Raw genomic sequence first — 19,218 nt, 5'->3', positions numbered from 1 at the left:
ATTAGCGAGCCTTGGAGACGAATGGACTGTTCCTGAAGCTGTGTACACTGAATTGGAGGCATTCACGTGTGCTATCTACGGGAAACCCCGGTATAAGAAGGTAGACAACTTACGCTACACAATGCTGAAGGAGAAATGTGGCAGTCCTGATGGAGCAGTTAATCTCGGTCGGAATATTGACCTCAGCCAGCTTCCCCCTTGCATAACAGTACTGCATCAGCATATTAGGCAAGTAAACTACCAGGTGGCCATCTGGAAGAGGGCACACGTTCCACAACCTGATGTCCCAAGTCCTGCAGACGGTAATGGTTGGAAAAGGTGACAAGCTTGAACCGGTGTGGTTTGAAGGAGACGCACTACCAGTCGACCGTGCGGATGTAGATAGTGATACCGACACCGAGGACTCAGATGATTCGGGTGCCTCCGATGAGGATGAAGATGAAGGAGTCGACGACTTCTCGCAAGACGATGATGACAGTGATGCCGATGATGATGGCACTTAGCCAGCTGTTTCATGAAAGAGTTTGCTCTTTGACATTGCAAAAACATTGTTAATCAATGAGGAATACTTTCACAATATAATTATGTATATTATGTTTCTGCAGATGTGATTTACCATGTTACTGTCCACATTAATTACCTGGTCATTTAATTCAGTATTACCATAATGAAAGAAGTCTTTGTATTTTGTTATTTGCCGTTCGGTAGTTGACCTGCCTTGGTTTTACCAATTTTTAGTTGTTATTGTGCATAGTCGACATGTTTTTAACCATAATATGATCCATTAAGGTGTCGACAGGGTTGTAAAACTTCCATATCACTCACTTTGTATTTTGTTTTGATTTCCGTGGGTGATTAAATATTGTATCCCCCGGACGAAAGTCGAGAACACCGTGGGTTAGGGTTACGCGGCGTCCGAGAGATTTCCTTGCGACCGCTCTGCAGTCTGCAAATGTGAACATGGTGAATGGATTTTGATCATATTTGGTAGTAATCATGGTTACGAAAGGTTACGAAACATAGTTTTGTATTTGTTATTTTAGTACTGCATATTATTATTATCAATTATCACCAATGTTTAGCAATTTTCAATTGGACATGGCTGCCATCTTGATAAGTTGTACTTATTTTCTAAATACATTGGTGGAAATGGACTCCTTGGGTCTGAAAACATACAAAAGGAACTTTCATTCATGTATGTATCTCATCTGAGAGGAAAAATATGAGAATTTACAGATTTTCGTATGACGATTTGGCGGCCATCTTGGTTTTTCACATTTTCCTGGGGCTTATAATAATCTGAAAGTCAAAATATGTTTTGATTATCTTCTTGTATGTGTTTCCATCTTATAAATACTCATTAATAGCGTGTACCTGTTTGAAAAAAAAAAGTAAAAATATGTTTTGGTATACGAGGGATATTTTCGATGTTTTATGAGACTTGTCGATATATATTCACTTTGAACGGTTGTAGATGTATGAGTAGTGTGGTAGCTGAAATATTAATACAGCATTGGAGAGGTAATTCAATTACCCTTTAAATGATATATAAATTGTAATGATCAGATTGTTGATACTGACATACGAGCCAAAAAAGTAACCATACCCCCTTAAATTAAATATTCAAAAATCGCAAAATGTCGTCTCGGGGGTACCTATGAAAATAGGGGGATAACATAAAGTCCATCCCTACATTTTCCTTGTTAACATCTTTTTTTTCATCAAGGAGACCCTAATGGACAAAAATATACCAGTGGGTGAGGAATCTTGGGGGGGGGGGTCTATCCAGCCCATGGACTATATCATTAGGTTGTGAGACAATTATTGCTGATGTGGTAACTTGTTTGTTTTTTTCTAGTTTGTGACTTCGTAGGGGAGAGGTTGGCAAACTTCTTTGGCGTCACCAGTGCCAAGTACCAGTATGCCCTCGACGAGTATTATCGGAGCAAGGAAGAGGTGAGGTAGTGCTGGCGTGCACATTTTGAGTGTAAAAAGGTCTTGCAAACACATACAGTTTTCGTTTATGGCCTCCATGTTGCTGTGACTATGCAGCGAAGCTTAAATGTACCATGTTCTCTTCCGTGATGTTTGCATTCTGCTCTGATTCTCACTTGCAAGAAACTCTGTTCTGTTCATGTACAGTCACGTGAAAAAGTAAGTACACCCCATGTAAGGTTTTGACTTTTTCAACATATTTCAACATACAGCTATTTGATCTTCATTTCAACAATATTGATAGATAAAGGTGATATAATATAACAAATATCATGAAACATTTAAATTTTGTAGTCCATTGTATGATTTAAATAAACATAAATGCAAATTTCGCATGTGTAAAAAGTAAGTACACCCCTACATTTATCACTACTTCAAATACCTGAAATTAGAATCAGGTGCACCAGCTCAGGTGCAAATGATTAGAACATCGTTAGCGAGGATCTTGGAGGAACCTGTCTTATTTAAACCTCAGACATTTAGTTTGGTTTGCTCTTTGTTGTTGAAGTGTGCGGCATCACCATGCCTAGATCAAACGAAAGAGCTCTCTGAGGCCTTCAGAAAGAAGGTTATAGATGCCGACGAGTCTGGGAAGGGATTTAAAAATATCTCCAAACAATTTGAAATCAATCATTCGACTGTCCGGAAGATCATCTTCAAGTGGAGAAGATTCCAAACAACTACCAACTTGTTCAGGCCAGGCCGCCCCAGCAAGTTCAGCCCGAGAGCAGACCGCAAGATGCTGAAAGAAGTCTCTAAGAACCCCAGAATGTCATCACCGGACCTACAGGTAGCTCTTGCCACTGTTGATGTCAAAGTGCACGAGTCTACCAATAGAAAGAGGCTGCACAAATTTGATCTACATGGGAGGTGTGCCAGGAGGAAACCTTTGCTGTCCAGAAAGAACATCAGGGCAAGACTAAAGTTTGCCAATGAACACCGCGGCAAAGACCAGCACTTCTGGAGCAATGTGCTCTGGACAGATGAGTCAAAGGTAGAGCTATTTGGCCACAGTACCAGAAGACATGTTTGGCGAAAACCAAAGACAGCATTTGACCACAAGAACCTGATAGCAACTGTAAAGCATGGTGGTGGAAATATTATGGTTTGGGGCAGCTTTGCTGCATCAGGGCCTGGGCAGCTCACCATCATACAGGGTCCGGCTGGGAGGTGTGACGATTTTCAGAAAACTCGTACACAGTTATTTTTAGTCGAATTTCAAATTTTTTTTTTTTAAAAGACTACATATATAATGCTGTAGCGACCCATGGGTCCCCCAAGCAAGACCAGCATCAGAATCTCCTTGCTCCAGCCGGTGACGTCACCGGCGGGGATCCGCGGCGTCAGAGTGGCTGGTCACGTGACCACCGAAGCGCGCTGCGCGTGCGGGTATAATCAGCTAAACCTGTTGATCACGTGACCACCGAAGCACGCCTCGCTTGAGAGGCGTGGGTTTCGGTTTCGGTTTCGGGTTGTGCTTTATAATGCAGCCCGATAAACGGGCTTTACAGAGTTCCCGAGTTGGTTTTACGAATAAATATCTTCTCGGACGAGTTTGTGCCTTGCCATCCTTTTGTCCGTATCATGCTGGAGCCCGGACTCCTTCACTGGTGACCCCGACGTGATTTGAACACGCAACCCCGACTGCCCCCGCACGGATGCGGGGGCTGCGAATGGACACGGCAAGCACGCCCTAGCCAGGGAAGCAACCTCGGCTGGTGACGCCGGCTTCTCCCGCACGGCTTCGGGCGCAGTTTCGAATGCGGCTTCGACATGCCGGAGTTTCGGTAACGACGACGGCCATGACTATGAGGTTCGCGCACCGCGCTCGGCTCCTCCTCTACGACCGGAGGGGCTAACCTATTCCAAGACCCTCCGAAGGCACGGCTGCTTCGTCACCTTCGCGTGCACTGACGTTGGCGGAACGGCTGCTTCGTCACCTTCGCGCGCACTGACGTTCGCGGCACGGCCGCTTCGTCACCCTCGCGCACGTACAACTACAACCGCAACTACCTCTCCGACCCTGCATCCTCGGGAGGCCCGCGAGGAACCTCGGCAGCCTCCCCCGAGGCCTGGACCAGCCCCTCGGTTGGCCCACCCGTTTTTTGCGTGCACCGCTCGAGCCTTCTCGGCACTGCACCCGCGAACTGCAACCTCGGGAGGCCCGCGGGGAACCTCGGCAGCCTCCCCCGAGGACTTGCCCGGCCCTCGGCCACCCCCCGTCCACTGCATCCCCCGAGGCCTTGACCAGCCCCGCATCCTCGGGAGGCCCGCGAGGGACCTCGGCAGCCTCCCCCAAGGCCTTGACCAGCCCCTCGGTTGGCTCACCCGCTTTTCACGTGCACCGCTCGAGCCTTCTCGTCACTGCACCCGCGAACTGCAACCTCGGGAGGCCCACGAGGAACCTCGGCAGCCTCCCCCGAGGACTTGCCCGGCCCTTGGCCGCCCCCCGTCCACTGCATCCCCCGAGGCCTTGACCAGCCCCGCATCCTCGGGAGGCCCGCGAGGGACCTCGGCAGCCTCCCCCAAGGCCTTGACCAGCCCCTCGGTTGGCTCACCCGCTTTTCGCGTGCACCGCTCGAGCCTTCTCGGCACTGCACCCGCGAACTGCAACCTCGGGAGGCCCGCGAGGAACCTCGGCAGCCTCTCCCGAGGACTTGCCCGGCCCTCGGCCGCCCCCCGTCCACTGCATCCCCCGAGGCCTTGACCAGCCCCGCATCCTCGGGAGGCCCGCAAGGAACCTCGGCAGCCTCCCCCGAGGCCTTGACCAGCCCCTCGGTTGGCTCACCCGCATTTCGCGTGCACCGCTCGAGCCTTCTCGGCACTGCACCCGCGAACTGCAACCTCGAGAGGCCCGCGAGGAACCTCGGCAGCCTCCCCCGAGGACTTGCCCGGCCCCTCGGCCACCCCCCCGTCCTGCACCCCTCGTCCGACCACCCGCCACCACACCGGACCCCCCCTGCCAGCACCCCCCGTCCGACCACCCGCCACCACACCGGACCCCCCACCCCCCCCCCCCCCCCGTGACTGGCCAGGGGTCGTTTCGGTCGGGTCATCCAGACCCCCCCCTCAGGTTGACCTCCCTGGACCAAGTCCATTCTGGGGGGGCGTGTAGCGACCCATGGGTCCCCCAAGCAAGACCAGCATCAGAATCTCCTTGCTCCAGCCGGTGACGTCACCGGCGGGGATCCGCGGCGTCAGAGTGGCTGGTCACGTGACCACCGAAGCACGCCTCGCTTGAGAGGCGTGGCTTTCGGTTTCGGTTTCGGGTTGTGCTTTATAATGCAGCCCGATAAACGGGCTTTACAGAGTTCCCGAGTTGGTTTTACGAATAAATATCTTCTCGGACGAGTTTGTGCCTTGCCATCCTTTTGTCCATATCATACTGGAGCCCGGACTCCTTCAATGCCATTTAATACACTGTAACAGACATTTTTAAAATGTAATTCATGTTTGAATTGGGTATAACAATGCAAGTGGGGGGTCTAGCGCATGCGTGATGGCTGTTGGTTACTCGTTGTTAGGCACCATTTCAGTAGCCATGGAGCTGTGGACGATTGAACATCGCATCTTTGTTGTTGAGACGTTTATTCAAACGGGTAGTTCGGTGGTGCTTACGCAGCGCAGATTTCGTACTCACTTCAATGTTGGTCGATGTGGCGCCGTTCCGTCTCGAAACACAATATTGAAGTGGGTAAAAAACTTCAGGACAACTGGATCTGTGAGGCCGGGAGCAGCTCGGGGAGGTGATCGAACCGTTAGGACCCCGGAAAACATCGAAAGGGTTCGACAAGCTGTGGAGGCCAGCCCTCGTCGGTCAGCGGTACGGCACGCTCGCGCGATCCCCCTGTGACGATCCTCCTCGATCGCCCGATCTTTCACCCTGTGACTATTTTTTATGGGGTTACCTGAAAGCTAAGGTTTTCATTGAAAAACCACGCACTCTTGAGACCCTTTCAGATGCCATCACCAGAGAAATTCGAGCTATTCCACTTGCCATGGTTGAAAGGTCTATGGACAACTTTTCGGCGCGTCTGCAAGAATGCTTGGACAAGAACGGCCGCCATTTCGATGTCATTTTTCAAACATGAATTACATTTTTTAAATGTCTTTGTTATGTAGTCTTTGTAGTCTAATGTAGTCTTTAAAAAAAATTGAAATTCGACTAAAAATAACTGTACGAGTTTTCTGAAAATCGTCACACCTCCCTGACGGACCCTGTATAATCCACTATGAATTCTTCATTGTACCAGGGGGTGCTTGAGGATAATGTGAGGCCATCTGTCGGAGAGTTGAAGCTCAACTGAAGGTGGACCTTGCAACATGACAATGACCCTAAACATACCAGTAAATCCACCAAGGAATGGCTGAAAAGAAAGAAATGGAGGGTTCTGGAATGGCCGAGTCAAAGCCCGGATTTAAATCCCATCGAGATGTTGTGGGGGGATTTGAAACGAGCTGTGCATGCAATTGTGCATGCTGTGCAACAATTTTTTGTTGAATAAATTATTGCAAAGTCAATTTTTCATTGTTTTTTTGTTCAATTAGATCACCTTTATCGATACATACTGTTTAAATGAAGATCAAATATTGATATGTCCACATATGTTAAAAAGTAAAAAAATATTTCATGGGGTGTACTTACTTTTTCCACATGCCCAGGGGGCAAACCCCCCATTTTTTTGTGAAAACAGACACGGTCTGCTATAAAAGGTTCTTGTATATGGTTGGATTCCTTAGACCCCCAGCAACAACTTCCAGGTGGACAACCTTTCCAACAGGCTACTGTAACTGTGCAATTCAAGATGGCGTCCAAGATGGTCACCATATTTTTAAATCTCCATATTGTCTTCAATTGTTATCTTATTTTCATGTGTAATACTTTGTTTCTCTGGTTTTCAAGGTCAGGGAATCTATTTATGATGGTTTCAGAGTGATATGATGTGTTTTATACCATGTACTAGGCCTAATATTTATTGCATGTTAATATATTATTTTAAGGCGACCATGACACAGAAAATCTACAATAACAATACACTGTAGTTTACTGTTGTTGTAAGAACAATAATGGTACAGAAAGGTACCAGTTACTAAGAACAGATTACATGAGAAATGAACTACTGCATGTGCTTCACAGTTTGGAATGCAAGCCAAATGGCAGAGGCAAATATTTGTAAAATTCATGTCGGTGATACACGCCACAATGTTGCATCCTATGAACAGGTCTACCACTCAATATAATGCTGCAATACAAGCGTCCATGTGAACAGCTGATGGTATACAGTTAATTGTCACTGTTTGAGTCACTGCTGTCACTGCTGTCAAATGCTGCAATGTATTTCACTCGGCTGCACTTGGTGGCTGATCCCTGGCAACGACATACAATGTAACAGGCCACGTTCTTCCTGGCACAGGAACAGTTCCTGTTGCAGCCTTTGGTGCAGCCACATGCAACAGCCTTTGTCATTGTCTGTGGCCAGGCTGATTGAGTTGACAGGACTGGTTGATGAGGTCTGATGTGATCTGGTTGCGTTTCTGACCTTGCTCACCAAAGTGTTCGAGCTCAGTTATGTCTGTGGTATAGCTACGGTTCAACCAGGTATTTTTGCCAGTGAAGAATGGGTAGCTGGTCGTATCCCTTCCACTCAGGCTGTGGATGAAGGGAAGTGCACGACATTTCGAAGGTCCTAGTGACATAGCCATTTGGTGTATGGGCAGATATGTCTCTGCAGCAGTTCTTACCCACAGTTCAGGAAGATCTTCCAGAATGCTGGCAGCATAGTAGATACAAATGATGATTATATCTGTGTCATTGCCATGAATGACCACCCTATCAACACCTTCATTCTGGACACTATAAATAGCATGAAGCATTACTCTGGTATCAGCCTCCTGCTGTGTAGACTCCAAGGCAGTGATGTCGGTGGCTGACCCCTCAGTGACCAGCATGCTCTTGGTTTCTTCATTGAAGCCTCCACCTAAGTAAAGGCGAGTTGAGCCCAGTGCTGGATTTAGCTGTTCACTCTTGCTCCATGTCTCACACAAGAAACTCAGAAGGGCTGCTTTGTTAGCTGACACAGAGAAGAATTCCTGTGGGTCAGGGGCTTTGTACTGCTCACTGACCTCAAACACCTTTGCTTTGCTTGCCTGGAGGCTTTGTTCACTGTATCGGTCGCAGCAGAAATGTATGATCTCTGTGCCAGCAGGCACATCTTTCAGCAGCTGCTCCTTGTAGCGATCAGCAATGTTTCCAAATGTCTCATTTTTCTTGAAGGACCAATGGCGTATGGCATGCATTGCATCAACCACTACTGTCGTCTTCCAGTCTCCTTGTGGCAGAATATCAGCACTGGTCACTTGAGTCTCCTCCTTCAGTGTTTTCACGAGACTAGCCTTTGTACCTGCAGCCCTCATGGTTCCATCTTCATTGAATAATGATGGGGGTACTTTACTGCACTCGTGTTTGCCAATAAAGTTGACGACATCGACGTCTCCACCAGTGGCATTAACCTTGAATTTTGGTTAACCTTGAATGCTGGGAAGAGGTACTGCACCCAGGCTGGTTCAAGTCTTCAGCATCACTGCTTCCAATGTTCTTCTTTTCAGCAAGTTTGTAACTCTTTTCATTCGTGTACCAGTTTCTACATTTACTGTGCCATTTGGGCATTTTGTCTGTCAGCCATGTACCAGTAGCCAAATCATATTTGAGTCTCTCAAATGTCTCATCTTGTCGAGCCTTCATGGCCAAAACTAGTTTGTCTGTTGTTGTAATATTAGAAAGTCCCTTTGCACCAAGTCCTTGACATATTATGCACTTTGTGTAGTCGATGTTAGTGTCCTGGCGTCTCCTCTTGGGTTCCTTTTTCAGTGACGAGCTTCCTTCCACCACCCGTTTCTCTGCCTGGGTCATCATCGTACCTCTCATGCAATCACCTGCAACAGCAAAACCACCACCATGTTATGCATACTAGCAACTAGAGTAGGCCTACATGCAAGCTATTGATATGCTACACTACATGCAAATTTCTGATATGCTAGACTACATGCACACTACACAATGGCCACACCACTACAGATCACACAGTTTTGGACATTTCTGCCCACATGATTTTTATGAGACAAATGGCATAAAACACATCATATCACTCTGAAACCATCATAAATAGATTCCCTGACCTTGAAAACCAGAGAAACAAAGTATTACACATGAAAATAAGATAACAATTGACAACAATATGGAGATTAAAAAATATGGCGACCATCTTGGACGCCATCTTGAATTGCACAGTTACAGTAGCCTGTTGGAAAGGTTGTCCACCTGGAAGTTGTTGCTGGGGGTCTAAGGAATCCAACCAAATACAAAAACCTTTTATAGCAGACCGTGTCTGGTTGACCACTCTTGCTCCCTGGGTAACATGTGAAATTTGCATTTATGTTTATTTAAATTATACAATGGACTACAAAATGTAAATGTTTCATGATATTTGTTATATTATATCACCTTTATCTATCAATATTGTTGAAATGAAGATCAAATAGCTGTATGTTGCAATATGTTGAAAAAGTCAAAACTTTACACGGGGTGTACTTACTTTTTCACGTGACTGTAAGTGTGGAGTTTCCACTCGAGAGTAGCCATGTGACTTTACAATCCCCGAATATGGTAAACCTTGCAATGCAACATCACCTTTGTAGCTGCCGTGGTTTTTCATGATGCTAAGTAGTGAATCAGTTTTGTAAATTTAATTTGGATATCGTCACTCCAAGATGTGCTCGAATGAAATGAAAAAAATCTTGAATCTTTTTTTTTTCATACTTTACTAAGCAGGGCTATTCATTTTGGCCCGGTGATGACAAATCCTCAATTTCCATCCGATTCACTTGAATTTTTATTTTATTTACATGTAAGCTAAGCCAACCACCTAATTCAACTAAGCTAATTTACTAAAATTCAACAACCACCTAAGCTAATTCAACCACCAACTATTTTTGAGATCAATATTAGCCAAAGATCAACAACCTTTTCAAATTACTAAAGTCCTCAATTTTCATCCTAGTGACGTGAAATTTGAATAGGATTTTCATATCGGCTAACTGAATTCAACTATTTTTGAGGTCAAAATGATGCTCTACTGAGTACCATTCTGCTTTGTTCTGTTTTGCCAAGTGTCACTCTATGAGTGATTTTTCATTTTCTTGTTTGTTAGTCCGGGCGACATCTCGGCCATCCTTTGAGCAAGTAAGCTGAAATTTCGGCACAATAGTGTGCACGTGCTTTGGAAAAAACAACATTTTTTGCTTTTTGATTGATCAACTAATTGATTAATTATTTAAGTACTGGTACTTATTTCCTTTCTCATCTGGGCAATATCTCAGGAACCTTTTGAACGAGGAAGCTGATATTTGGACATGACAATGTCCAAGTGATTTGGCTTTAAAGGGTATTTTTGATTTATTGATGAATCAATTAATCGATTAATTATTTAATTATTCAATTAATGACAGTTTATTTTTAAGTTGCACGTTTGGATGAAACGTGGTGGATTAGGTATTCCATTAGCCAATTGATTAATAATTTATTTATTTTACCATTATTATTGATTTATTTTCATTATTAATCACTTATTTATTTTCTTTATTATCTGAGCAATATCTTAGGCACCTTTTGAGCTAGGAAACTGATATTCGGACATGACTGAGTGATTTGGCTATGAAGGGCATTTTTGATTTATTGATTAATTAATGAATTATTTATTTATTTATTCATTGCTCAAATAATTATTTGTTTCGATTAATGACTTATTTAATTTTCAAAAGCTACAGCTTTGAATGAAACACTAGTGGTTGAGGTATGCTATTAGCCAATTGATTAATAAATTATTTTACGATTACTATTTATTGATTTTAATTACGCAATTAATCAATCAATTATTGTACACCTCTCCCTCCCAATACCATCTCTATGTGTTGCACGGCGGTATCGCCGGGCAATGCCGCGCGCTGGAGGATGTTATTTATTTATTTGTCATGTGGGCGGTGTACTTTGAATGTATCTGTACTTGTTTTTTTCTACATCCTTTAAAACTTTTAAAAATTTAATTTGAATTATATAATTCAACACTCTAGAACAAAAATAGTCATGTTTGCACTTCCAAAAAACGAAATTTCAGCTTCCTTGCTCAAATGATGGCCGAGATGTCGCCCGGACTAACAAACAAGAAAATGAAAAATCACTCATAGAGTGACACTTGGCAAAACAGAACAAAGTTTAGCAGTACTTGGGCAAAATTTCATGCCGTCTTGACCAATCAAATTTGCTAACACTTATTGCTGACGTGTAACTTGTGCTTGGTTTTTTTTCTAGTTTGTGACTTATTTGCAGAGAAGCATTTGGGAATCATAAATTTCAAATCAAATTTGTAGAATTTGTCATCTTGCAGGAGAATTTTCTCAGAGCGGGTAACTTCAAAATTTATTCTTCCTCTCTTACCAATTAACTGATTTCAATAAAGCCCCATGTTCTGTTTGTCAAGACTGCATGTGTTAAGGTGTTATAATAATAATAATAATGCATTTATTTTATATAGCGCTTTTCAGGGAGCCCAAAGACGCTTTGACAGAGTGCAAAACATAATACATAACAAAACATAAAAACAATTGCAAAAAACAAGAATCAATAGGGAAATACCCATAGCAAAAAGGAGGGAGAAGGAGAAGAGATAATCATGGCTTTAAATGCTGTGGGTTAAATGTTGAATGCAGTGTTGAACAGGTGGGTCTTGAGTGATGTTTTGAATGTGGTGAGTGAGGAGGAGTCTCTGATGGTGTGAGGTAGTGAGTTCCAGAGGGTGGGAGCAGCGATGGAGAAGGCCCTGTCCCCCCAGGATCTGAATTTGGTCCGGATGGGGGGGGGGGGGGGTCAGGAGGTTGGTACCAGCAGAGCGGAGGTTGCGGTTGGGAGTGTGTCTGGAGAGGAGGTCAGCCAGGTAGGATGGGGCCAGGTTATGGAGGGCTTTGTAGGTCAAGAGGAGGATTTTGTACTGGATTCTCTGGGAGATGGGGAGCCAGTGAAGCTTGTAAAGGACGGGGGTGATGTGGTCACGGGCCCGGGAATGGGTGAGTAGACGGGCAGCGGAGTTCTGAATGTATTGGAGTTTATTGGTGATTGTTGAGGGTGAACCATAGAGGAGGCTATTGCAGTAGTCGAGACGGGAGGTGATGAAGGCGTGGATGAGGGTTTCTGCAGCCATGGAGGAGATGGATGGACGGAGACGGGCGATGTTTTTCAGGTGAAAGAAGGCTGACTTTGTGATCTGTTTAGTGTATTTGTCGAAGGAGAGGGTTTGGTCAAAGATGATGCCAAGATTCCGGATGTGAGGGGAGGTGGACACTGGGATACCGTCGATGTTGAGGGCAAAGTTCTTGGTGGATTTTATGAGCGTTTTTGGGCCAATGATGATTATTTCAGATTTATCATAGTTAAGTTTGAGGAAGTTAATTTGAAGCCAGGATTTTATTTCAGTGATGCAGTTTGTCAGGATAGAGTGGGTGGCGGTGGAGATGAAAAGCTGGATGTCATCGGCGAAGCAGTGGAATTGGAGACCATGACGGCGGATTAAGTGACCAAGGGGGGACTGGTACAGGATGAAGAGGAGGGGGCCAAGAACTGAACCTTGGGGGACACCTTGGGGGAGGGGAGCAGTGGGGGATTTGCAATTATTGATGGAGATGAACTGGCGTCTGTCAGAGAGGTACGATTTAATCCAAGAGAGGGCAGTGCCAGTAACATTAAAGGTGGATTCAAGTCGGGTGAGGAGGATGGTGTGATCGATGGTGTCAAAGGCGGCGCTGAGGTCGAGGAGGATGAGAATGTTGAGGTTGCCAGCATCAGAGGAGAGGAGAAGGTCGTTGGTGATTTTGAGGAGAGCAGTTTCAGTACTGTGGTTGGAGCGGAATCCGGATTGGAATGTTTCATACAGGTTATTGGCAGAGAGGTGATGTTTGAGTTGAGCGGCTACAGCGCGTTCCAAAACTTTCGACAGAAAGGGTAGGTTGGAGATGGGTCTGAAGTTGTTTAGGGTGTCAGGGTTTAGTCCAGGTTTTTTCAGAATGGGGGTAACAGCAGCAATTTTGAGGGATGGTGGGACGATGCCTGTAGACAGGGAGGAGTTTATTGTTGCAATGATAAGTGGAGAGAGAGCAGGAAGGGAGGCCCTGACAAAGCTGGAGGGGATGGGGTCAAAAGTGCAGGTGGCAGTTTTCATTCCTATGAGATCAGAGAGGTCAGTAGGGGAGATTGGGGAGAATTGTGACAGGGGCTGGCAGGATAAGGGGGGCAGGTGGTTTGAGGGGGAGCGGGTGCGGCGGTGGTCAAGCTGTTGTAGATGTTTTCAACTTTGCGTTGGAAAAATGAAAGGAAGGAGATGCAGTTGTCTACTGTGAATGACTGGGTGGTGGTGTTCAGGGGGCTGAGGAGTTTGTTTATTGTAGAGAAGAGTGCTTTTGGGTTTCCGGAGCCAGAGTGGATAATTTGAGAGTAGTAGGCGGAGCGGGCACGGGAGAGGGCATCTTTGTAGTGTTGTAGGTGGTCCTTGTGGGCTTGGGAGTGAATTGTGAGACCTGTTTTATTGCGGAGTCTTTCAAGTTGGCGAGCACGAGTTTTCATCAGGCGGAATTCAGGGGCAAACCAGGGAGCAGAATGGGTGAAAGAAACTGTTTTGGTTTTTATTGGCACAAGTTGGTCAAGGCAGGAGGAGAGAGTGTGGTTGTAGTAGTCAGTGAGATCAGAAGGGTTGTGGAGGTCAACGAAGGGAGAAGTGGACATTTTTTCAGAGAGGGTGGATGAGAATGAGGTAGGTGAAAGAGCGTTTAGCTTACGGAAGTTGATCGTGCGATAATGCCTTTGTGTTGGGGCGGGGATGTTGATGGTCATAGTGATGGCTAAGTGGTCAGAGAGGGTGAGGTCGGAGCCAGAGAGATGGTGCAAGATTAATCCAGTAGAGCAGACAAGGTCCAAAATGTGACCACGGTTATGGGTAGGAAAGTTGACATGTTGAGTGAGGTTAAAGCAGGTGAGTAAATCAGTGAAGTCAGTGGTTATTGTGGAGTCAGTGGAATCCATGTGGATATTGAAATCACCAAGGAGGAGGATTGAGGGGGAGAGGGAACATAGCTGGGTTGTTCTCCTACATAGAAAAGTCAGACATAGAAAGTAGGAGAAGTCAGAGAGGAATGATGGGTGTGGTTTGGGAGGGCGGTAGACAACAGCCATGACTGACTGAGTGTGACCAGAGAGTTTAAAAGCCAGGTGTTCAAATGATGGAGCAGATGTGATGGAGATGAGGCTGGTCCTGATGTCTTGTCGGTGAATAACGGCAATTCCACCACCTCGGCCCTCCGAGCGTGGTTTATTGATGTGGGAATATCCATTGGGTGTGGTGAGGTTGAGTGCGAAGTAGTCCAGAGGTTGTTGTCAAGTTTCAGTGAGACAGAGAAAGTCCAGTTTATTTTCCAGGATGTAGTCGTTGAGGATGAGGGATTTGTTGTTGAGGGACCGGGTATTGAACAGGGTGAGTTTGATGTTGTTTTGTATGGCGGGGACGAACTCAGGTGATTTGGCCAGGGTTCGCAGACAGGAGGTGCGATTGTGTGCGTTGCTGTGACCAGGTGTGCTGGGACGATGAGTGGGAGTGCGCTGAGCCGACCAGAGGACGGGGATGGAGTGACCTGATTGTAAATGAACAAACTTACGACCGGAGCCACGGTGAATGTACCTGGGTCGTCGCAGGAGTCCATTGGATTTGATTGCAGAGATGCATGATGGGGTGGAGCGGGTATTAAGCAGAAGAAGCCTTGCAGCGGAGTACCGCAGAGCCATGCCAGGCAAGATTGAAGAGGCGAAACAATGGTCACAATCCACGGGAGCGGGCCCGAGGAAACAGCGAAGGAGCCGGGCAGGTGAGGAGCAGAGCCGGGACCGAGCAGAGGGCAGACAGGAGCGAAGAGACGAATACGAGACCAAGGTTGAGGAGGCAAAGCGGCAAATGCAGCGGCAAACGACCGCCGCCGCTAATCAAGATCAGGGCGGCACACCGCCACCACCACCGCTGCAGACAATGGCCACAACCCACGGGAGCGGGCCCGAGGAAACAACGAGGGAGTCGGGCAGGCGAAGCTAGGAGCAGAGCCGGGACCATGGAGAGGGCAGACCCAATGGCCAAAAATCCACAACGACCACCAGAGAAGCAAGCTAAAGGCAATGGCCCAGTCGGAGAAGCGGCGAGCAAGCGACGCCAGCGTCCTCTCCAGACCGGACCGGAAGCCGGTGTAATATGAACTCTCTAATTGTTCATGTTAAACTTTTGGTTTGTAATAACATGTCCGTTAGAGTTCAACCAGTGAAGGGACTATTTGATACTAGAACGGCACTTTGTAGAGTGCAAACCTCCGCTAGGCTGAACAGTTTATGTATTGTATCCCACTGATAGGTCGGATCTGGATCAGGACATGAACCAAAATTTAATCGGCTTCTTTTTGTCACCTAACCAACTCGTCCACCAAGTTTAGTCATAACTCGTCAGTAATTTTTTTAAATATCATGTTAAATATCGCTTTTCGCCCGATCTCTCAATGGTGAAGAATCACTTAAGAATTTAATAATTCTCGTATACGAATCCATATTCAGATCTTCACCAAAATTAAATTGATTAGTCCTTGTCACACACCCAACTGGTCCACCAAGTTTCGTCCAAATCCATCCACAACTTTTTGAGATATCCTGCTTTGTATCGTTTTTGGCCCTATCTCGCAATGGTGAAGAATCACTTAACAATTATAGTAGCCAGATCCGAATCTGGATCTTCACCAAAATCTAATCATTTCGTCGTTGTCACATACACTACCTCGGTGCCAAATTTCGTCCGAATCCATCCACAACTTTTTCGATATCTTGTTCACAAACAAATAAACAAACAGACAAGGGTGAAAACATAACCTCCATCCACCTTCGTTGGTGGAGGTAATAATTAGTGATGATTAACAAAAAGAACGTGCTTACGCTACTGTTGGGGTTTTTTCCCCCCCGTGCCCAACCCCTCTATGGTGCCAGGAGGAGGCCGACGAATTGGAAAACAAAATGTCACGAGAAGCTGAGCGCCGGCATGCTGAGAGGCAGCAAGTTGACACCACAACAGAGCAGCCGGTTGCCAGTGGCCAATCGTACCAGGCAGAGCCTTCTCGAATCGAAGTGATTCTGCCAAGCAAGGAGGAACCAGTTGCCCTTACCGTGGTTTGACATCACATTACGGCCACAAGTGCTGTAGCATGCTCTTCGGGGTGCCTTATGTTTGGCATTCTCCACAGGACCAATATTTGCCTCGCTTTTATCCATGAATGTAGATGTAGTGCATTTTAAGACTGTTTATACCTCATCCGCGCAGTGGCAGTGTATCGCTCTCCATGAATTGCTGCACTCGGTTCCACGAATGCCGTGTATAATTGCTCGACATTAAAAAAAAAAAAGTATGTTGGCAAGGTTTGTTTCTTTCTTTCTTCCTCCTGCTTGGTCCCCGGTAGCTGCTGTACCGTTGAACTACAATCACCCGTGCACACATTCCTATCATGGTGTGTCGAACAAATGTAAAAACTCGTTTTCTGGTTTGCTTGCCATTTGTTTTGCAGTATTTATGGTTAAAAAACTAAAATCCAAAACATTGCCTGCTATTACTCGATTGCATTACACAACTATCATTTTTATTTTGTGGCCATCCGTGATTTGTTTTACAGCCATAAATGGCTTATTATATCTTTACAGTTTTCATTATAGTAAAGTTGTTGGTATATGGTTGTTTTTTTTTGCAATATTGAATTGAGCATGTATATTGTACAGTAAAGTGAAATTAACGTTAAAATGACTGTAATATACCATACAAGCTGTATTTCCAATAAAAAAAAAGAACCTTCAAAGAATGATCGAGACTTTTCACAGTTTGACTTGGTGATTTGGCAGTACGTAACACTCTTTGTTCGCTTGGGGAAAATGTACGGCTAGAATGGATCCACCAGTGCTTTGTAGAACTTTGACGTAACATTCGGTCTTTCCCGATTTCCGTGAACTGAAGGTCCAACTGGTGGAGTAATCAGCCGTTTTCCACCATTCTCTTCTGAGATTCCTTCGTGCCAACCTCGACTGATGGTGTGCATTAATTCAGATAGTTTTTGGAAGCATGCATGTAGGTGTTCATATTTTACATTCCAAACGTGCACAACCACCTGTTGAAAACCTCCATTTAAAACTAGAAGGGCACTCGGTGGAGTGCACACCTCCGCCAGGCTGAACTGCTTATGTTTTGTAGCCCATTGATAGGCCGGTTCTAGATTCAGACCTGAACCAAAATCGAATCTGCTTGTTCTTGTCACATACCCGATACATCCAACAAGTTTTGTCATTATCCGTCTGCGACTTCTTTGAAATATGCTGGCTGACAGACGTAAAAACATAACCTCGATCCAACTTTGGTATCGGAGGTAATGAGTACAAGTACTTTCCTGCCAGAAATGTTCCCCCAATGCTGGTCGCTTTGTACTCGATGTGCGGGCCGTGATTGGGGTTAATTGGCCCAAACGTGAACTGCAGACATCCAAATCCAAGCTCTCCTTACCTTGCTTACTTTCCTTGTCTGATTCATCAAGAGGGCCATGTATGAATGGCACTTTCCTATCTAATCCCCATGTCAACTATATTGAGCATGTACACCACTGGTCAAAAGTTTTAGAACACCTCAATTTTTCTAGTTTTTATTGAAATTTACGCAGCTTAATGTCCAGTGAATAACCTTAAGTGGTACACAGGTAAGCAGTAAACTGCACGAGGTTAAAAAAAAAAGTTTAGGTTAGCAAAAACGGGAAAATAATGTAAATTGCACAGTTATATTGTAAAAAAGGCCTTCTTCAGGGAACAAGTAATGGGTTAACAACTTACAGCTGTTCTGCAGCAATGCAAGTAAATTAAGCCTTGAAAGTTGATGCAAACAATTCCTACAGGTGTCCCAACCTCTGCTGATTACTTGATTACAAACCCCCTGTCTGTATAAAAGCAGTATTGGAACAGACTGTTATTACACCCTCTGAGGCATTATTTGGACAATATTGCACTGCAGGAAGTAGTATATTGGAAACTGGAGAAAACTCTGACAGGAAGAGGTCTGGCAGACCCAAAGCCACAACAGAATCAGAAGATAAGTTTCTGAGAGTCAACAGCTTGCGTGATAGGTGGCTCACAGGACAAAAGCTTCAAGCACAGCTTAACACTGGTCGAAGTAAGCAAGTCTCAGTTTCAAATGTGAAGAGACGACTTCGAGGTGCAGGTTTGAGAGGTTGAGTGGCAGTAAGAAAGCCATTGCTAAGATGGCAAAATAAGAAAAAGAGGCTTGCTTGGGCCATGAAGCACCGCCAGTGGACTACTGAAGACTGGAAGAAGGTCTTATGGACCGACGAATCAAGATTTGAAATCTTTGGTTCATCACGCAGGGTTTTTGTACGCCGTTGAGTAGGCGAAATGATGGTTCTTCAGTGTGTGACACCAACTGTCAAACATGGAGGAGGAAGCGTGATGGTCTGGGGCTCTTTTGCTGGATCCATATTCGGTGACATGCACAGAGTGACTGGCACCCTGAACCAAAAGGGGTACTACAGCATTTTGCAGCGCCATGCAATACCCTCTGGTAGACGCCTAGTTGGTCAGGGGTTCATCCTACAGCAAGATAATGACCCTAAACACACCTCCAGGCTATGTCAAAACTACCTTCGAGGAAAAGAACAAGACGGTAGGCTTCAAATCATGGAATGGCCAGCACAGTCTCCAGACTTAAACCCCATCGAGCTGGTTTGGGATGAACTGGAAAGAAGGGTGAAAGCAAAGCAACCTACAAGTGCAACACATTTGTGGGAACTTCTGCAACAGTGTTGGGAAGAACTTCCCGAACAATATTTGATTTCCATTGTAGAAAGAATGCCACAGGTGTGTTCGGCGGTTATATCTGCAAAAGGTGGCTACTTTGCTGAGTCAAAAATTTAAATTAAATTTTGTTAAACAAAATGATTCTATGATTTCTTTTTTATCTTCAATTGTTTATTTGTTCTATCCTTAATTTCAGAGTACATTGAGACATTAAACTGTTAAACTGCGTAAATTTCAACAAAAACTGGAAAAATTGAGGTGTTCTA

At 45.3% G+C, this 19,218-nt stretch overlaps 1 protein-coding gene across 2 annotated transcripts in view; it reads left to right on the top strand.

Annotated features, from left to right (window-relative positions):
* Positions 1-16,962, top strand: part of FAM177A1 (family with sequence similarity 177 member A1) — a 39,808-nt gene extending 22,846 nt beyond the window's left edge. For both annotated transcript variants that reach the window (XM_068114975.2, XM_068114976.2), the window contains exons 4-5: positions 1,859-1,956; positions 16,103-16,962. In XM_068114975.2, coding sequence (XP_067971076.1) covers positions 1,859-1,956; positions 16,103-16,288 — 284 coding nt within the window. In that variant the 3' untranslated portion in view covers positions 16,289-16,962. The remainder of the gene's footprint in view (positions 1-1,858; positions 1,957-16,102) is intronic.
* Positions 16,963-19,218: the final 2,256 nt, after the last annotated feature.

Source organism: Myxine glutinosa, chromosome 5 (assembly GCF_964187855.1).
Source record: "Myxine glutinosa chromosome 5, kmMyxGlut1.1, whole genome shotgun sequence".
Lineage (NCBI taxonomy): Eukaryota > Metazoa > Chordata > Myxini > Myxiniformes > Myxinidae > Myxine > Myxine glutinosa.
Note: the sequence above shows the minus strand (reverse complement) of the source record. Positions and strands in the feature narration are given on the sequence as shown.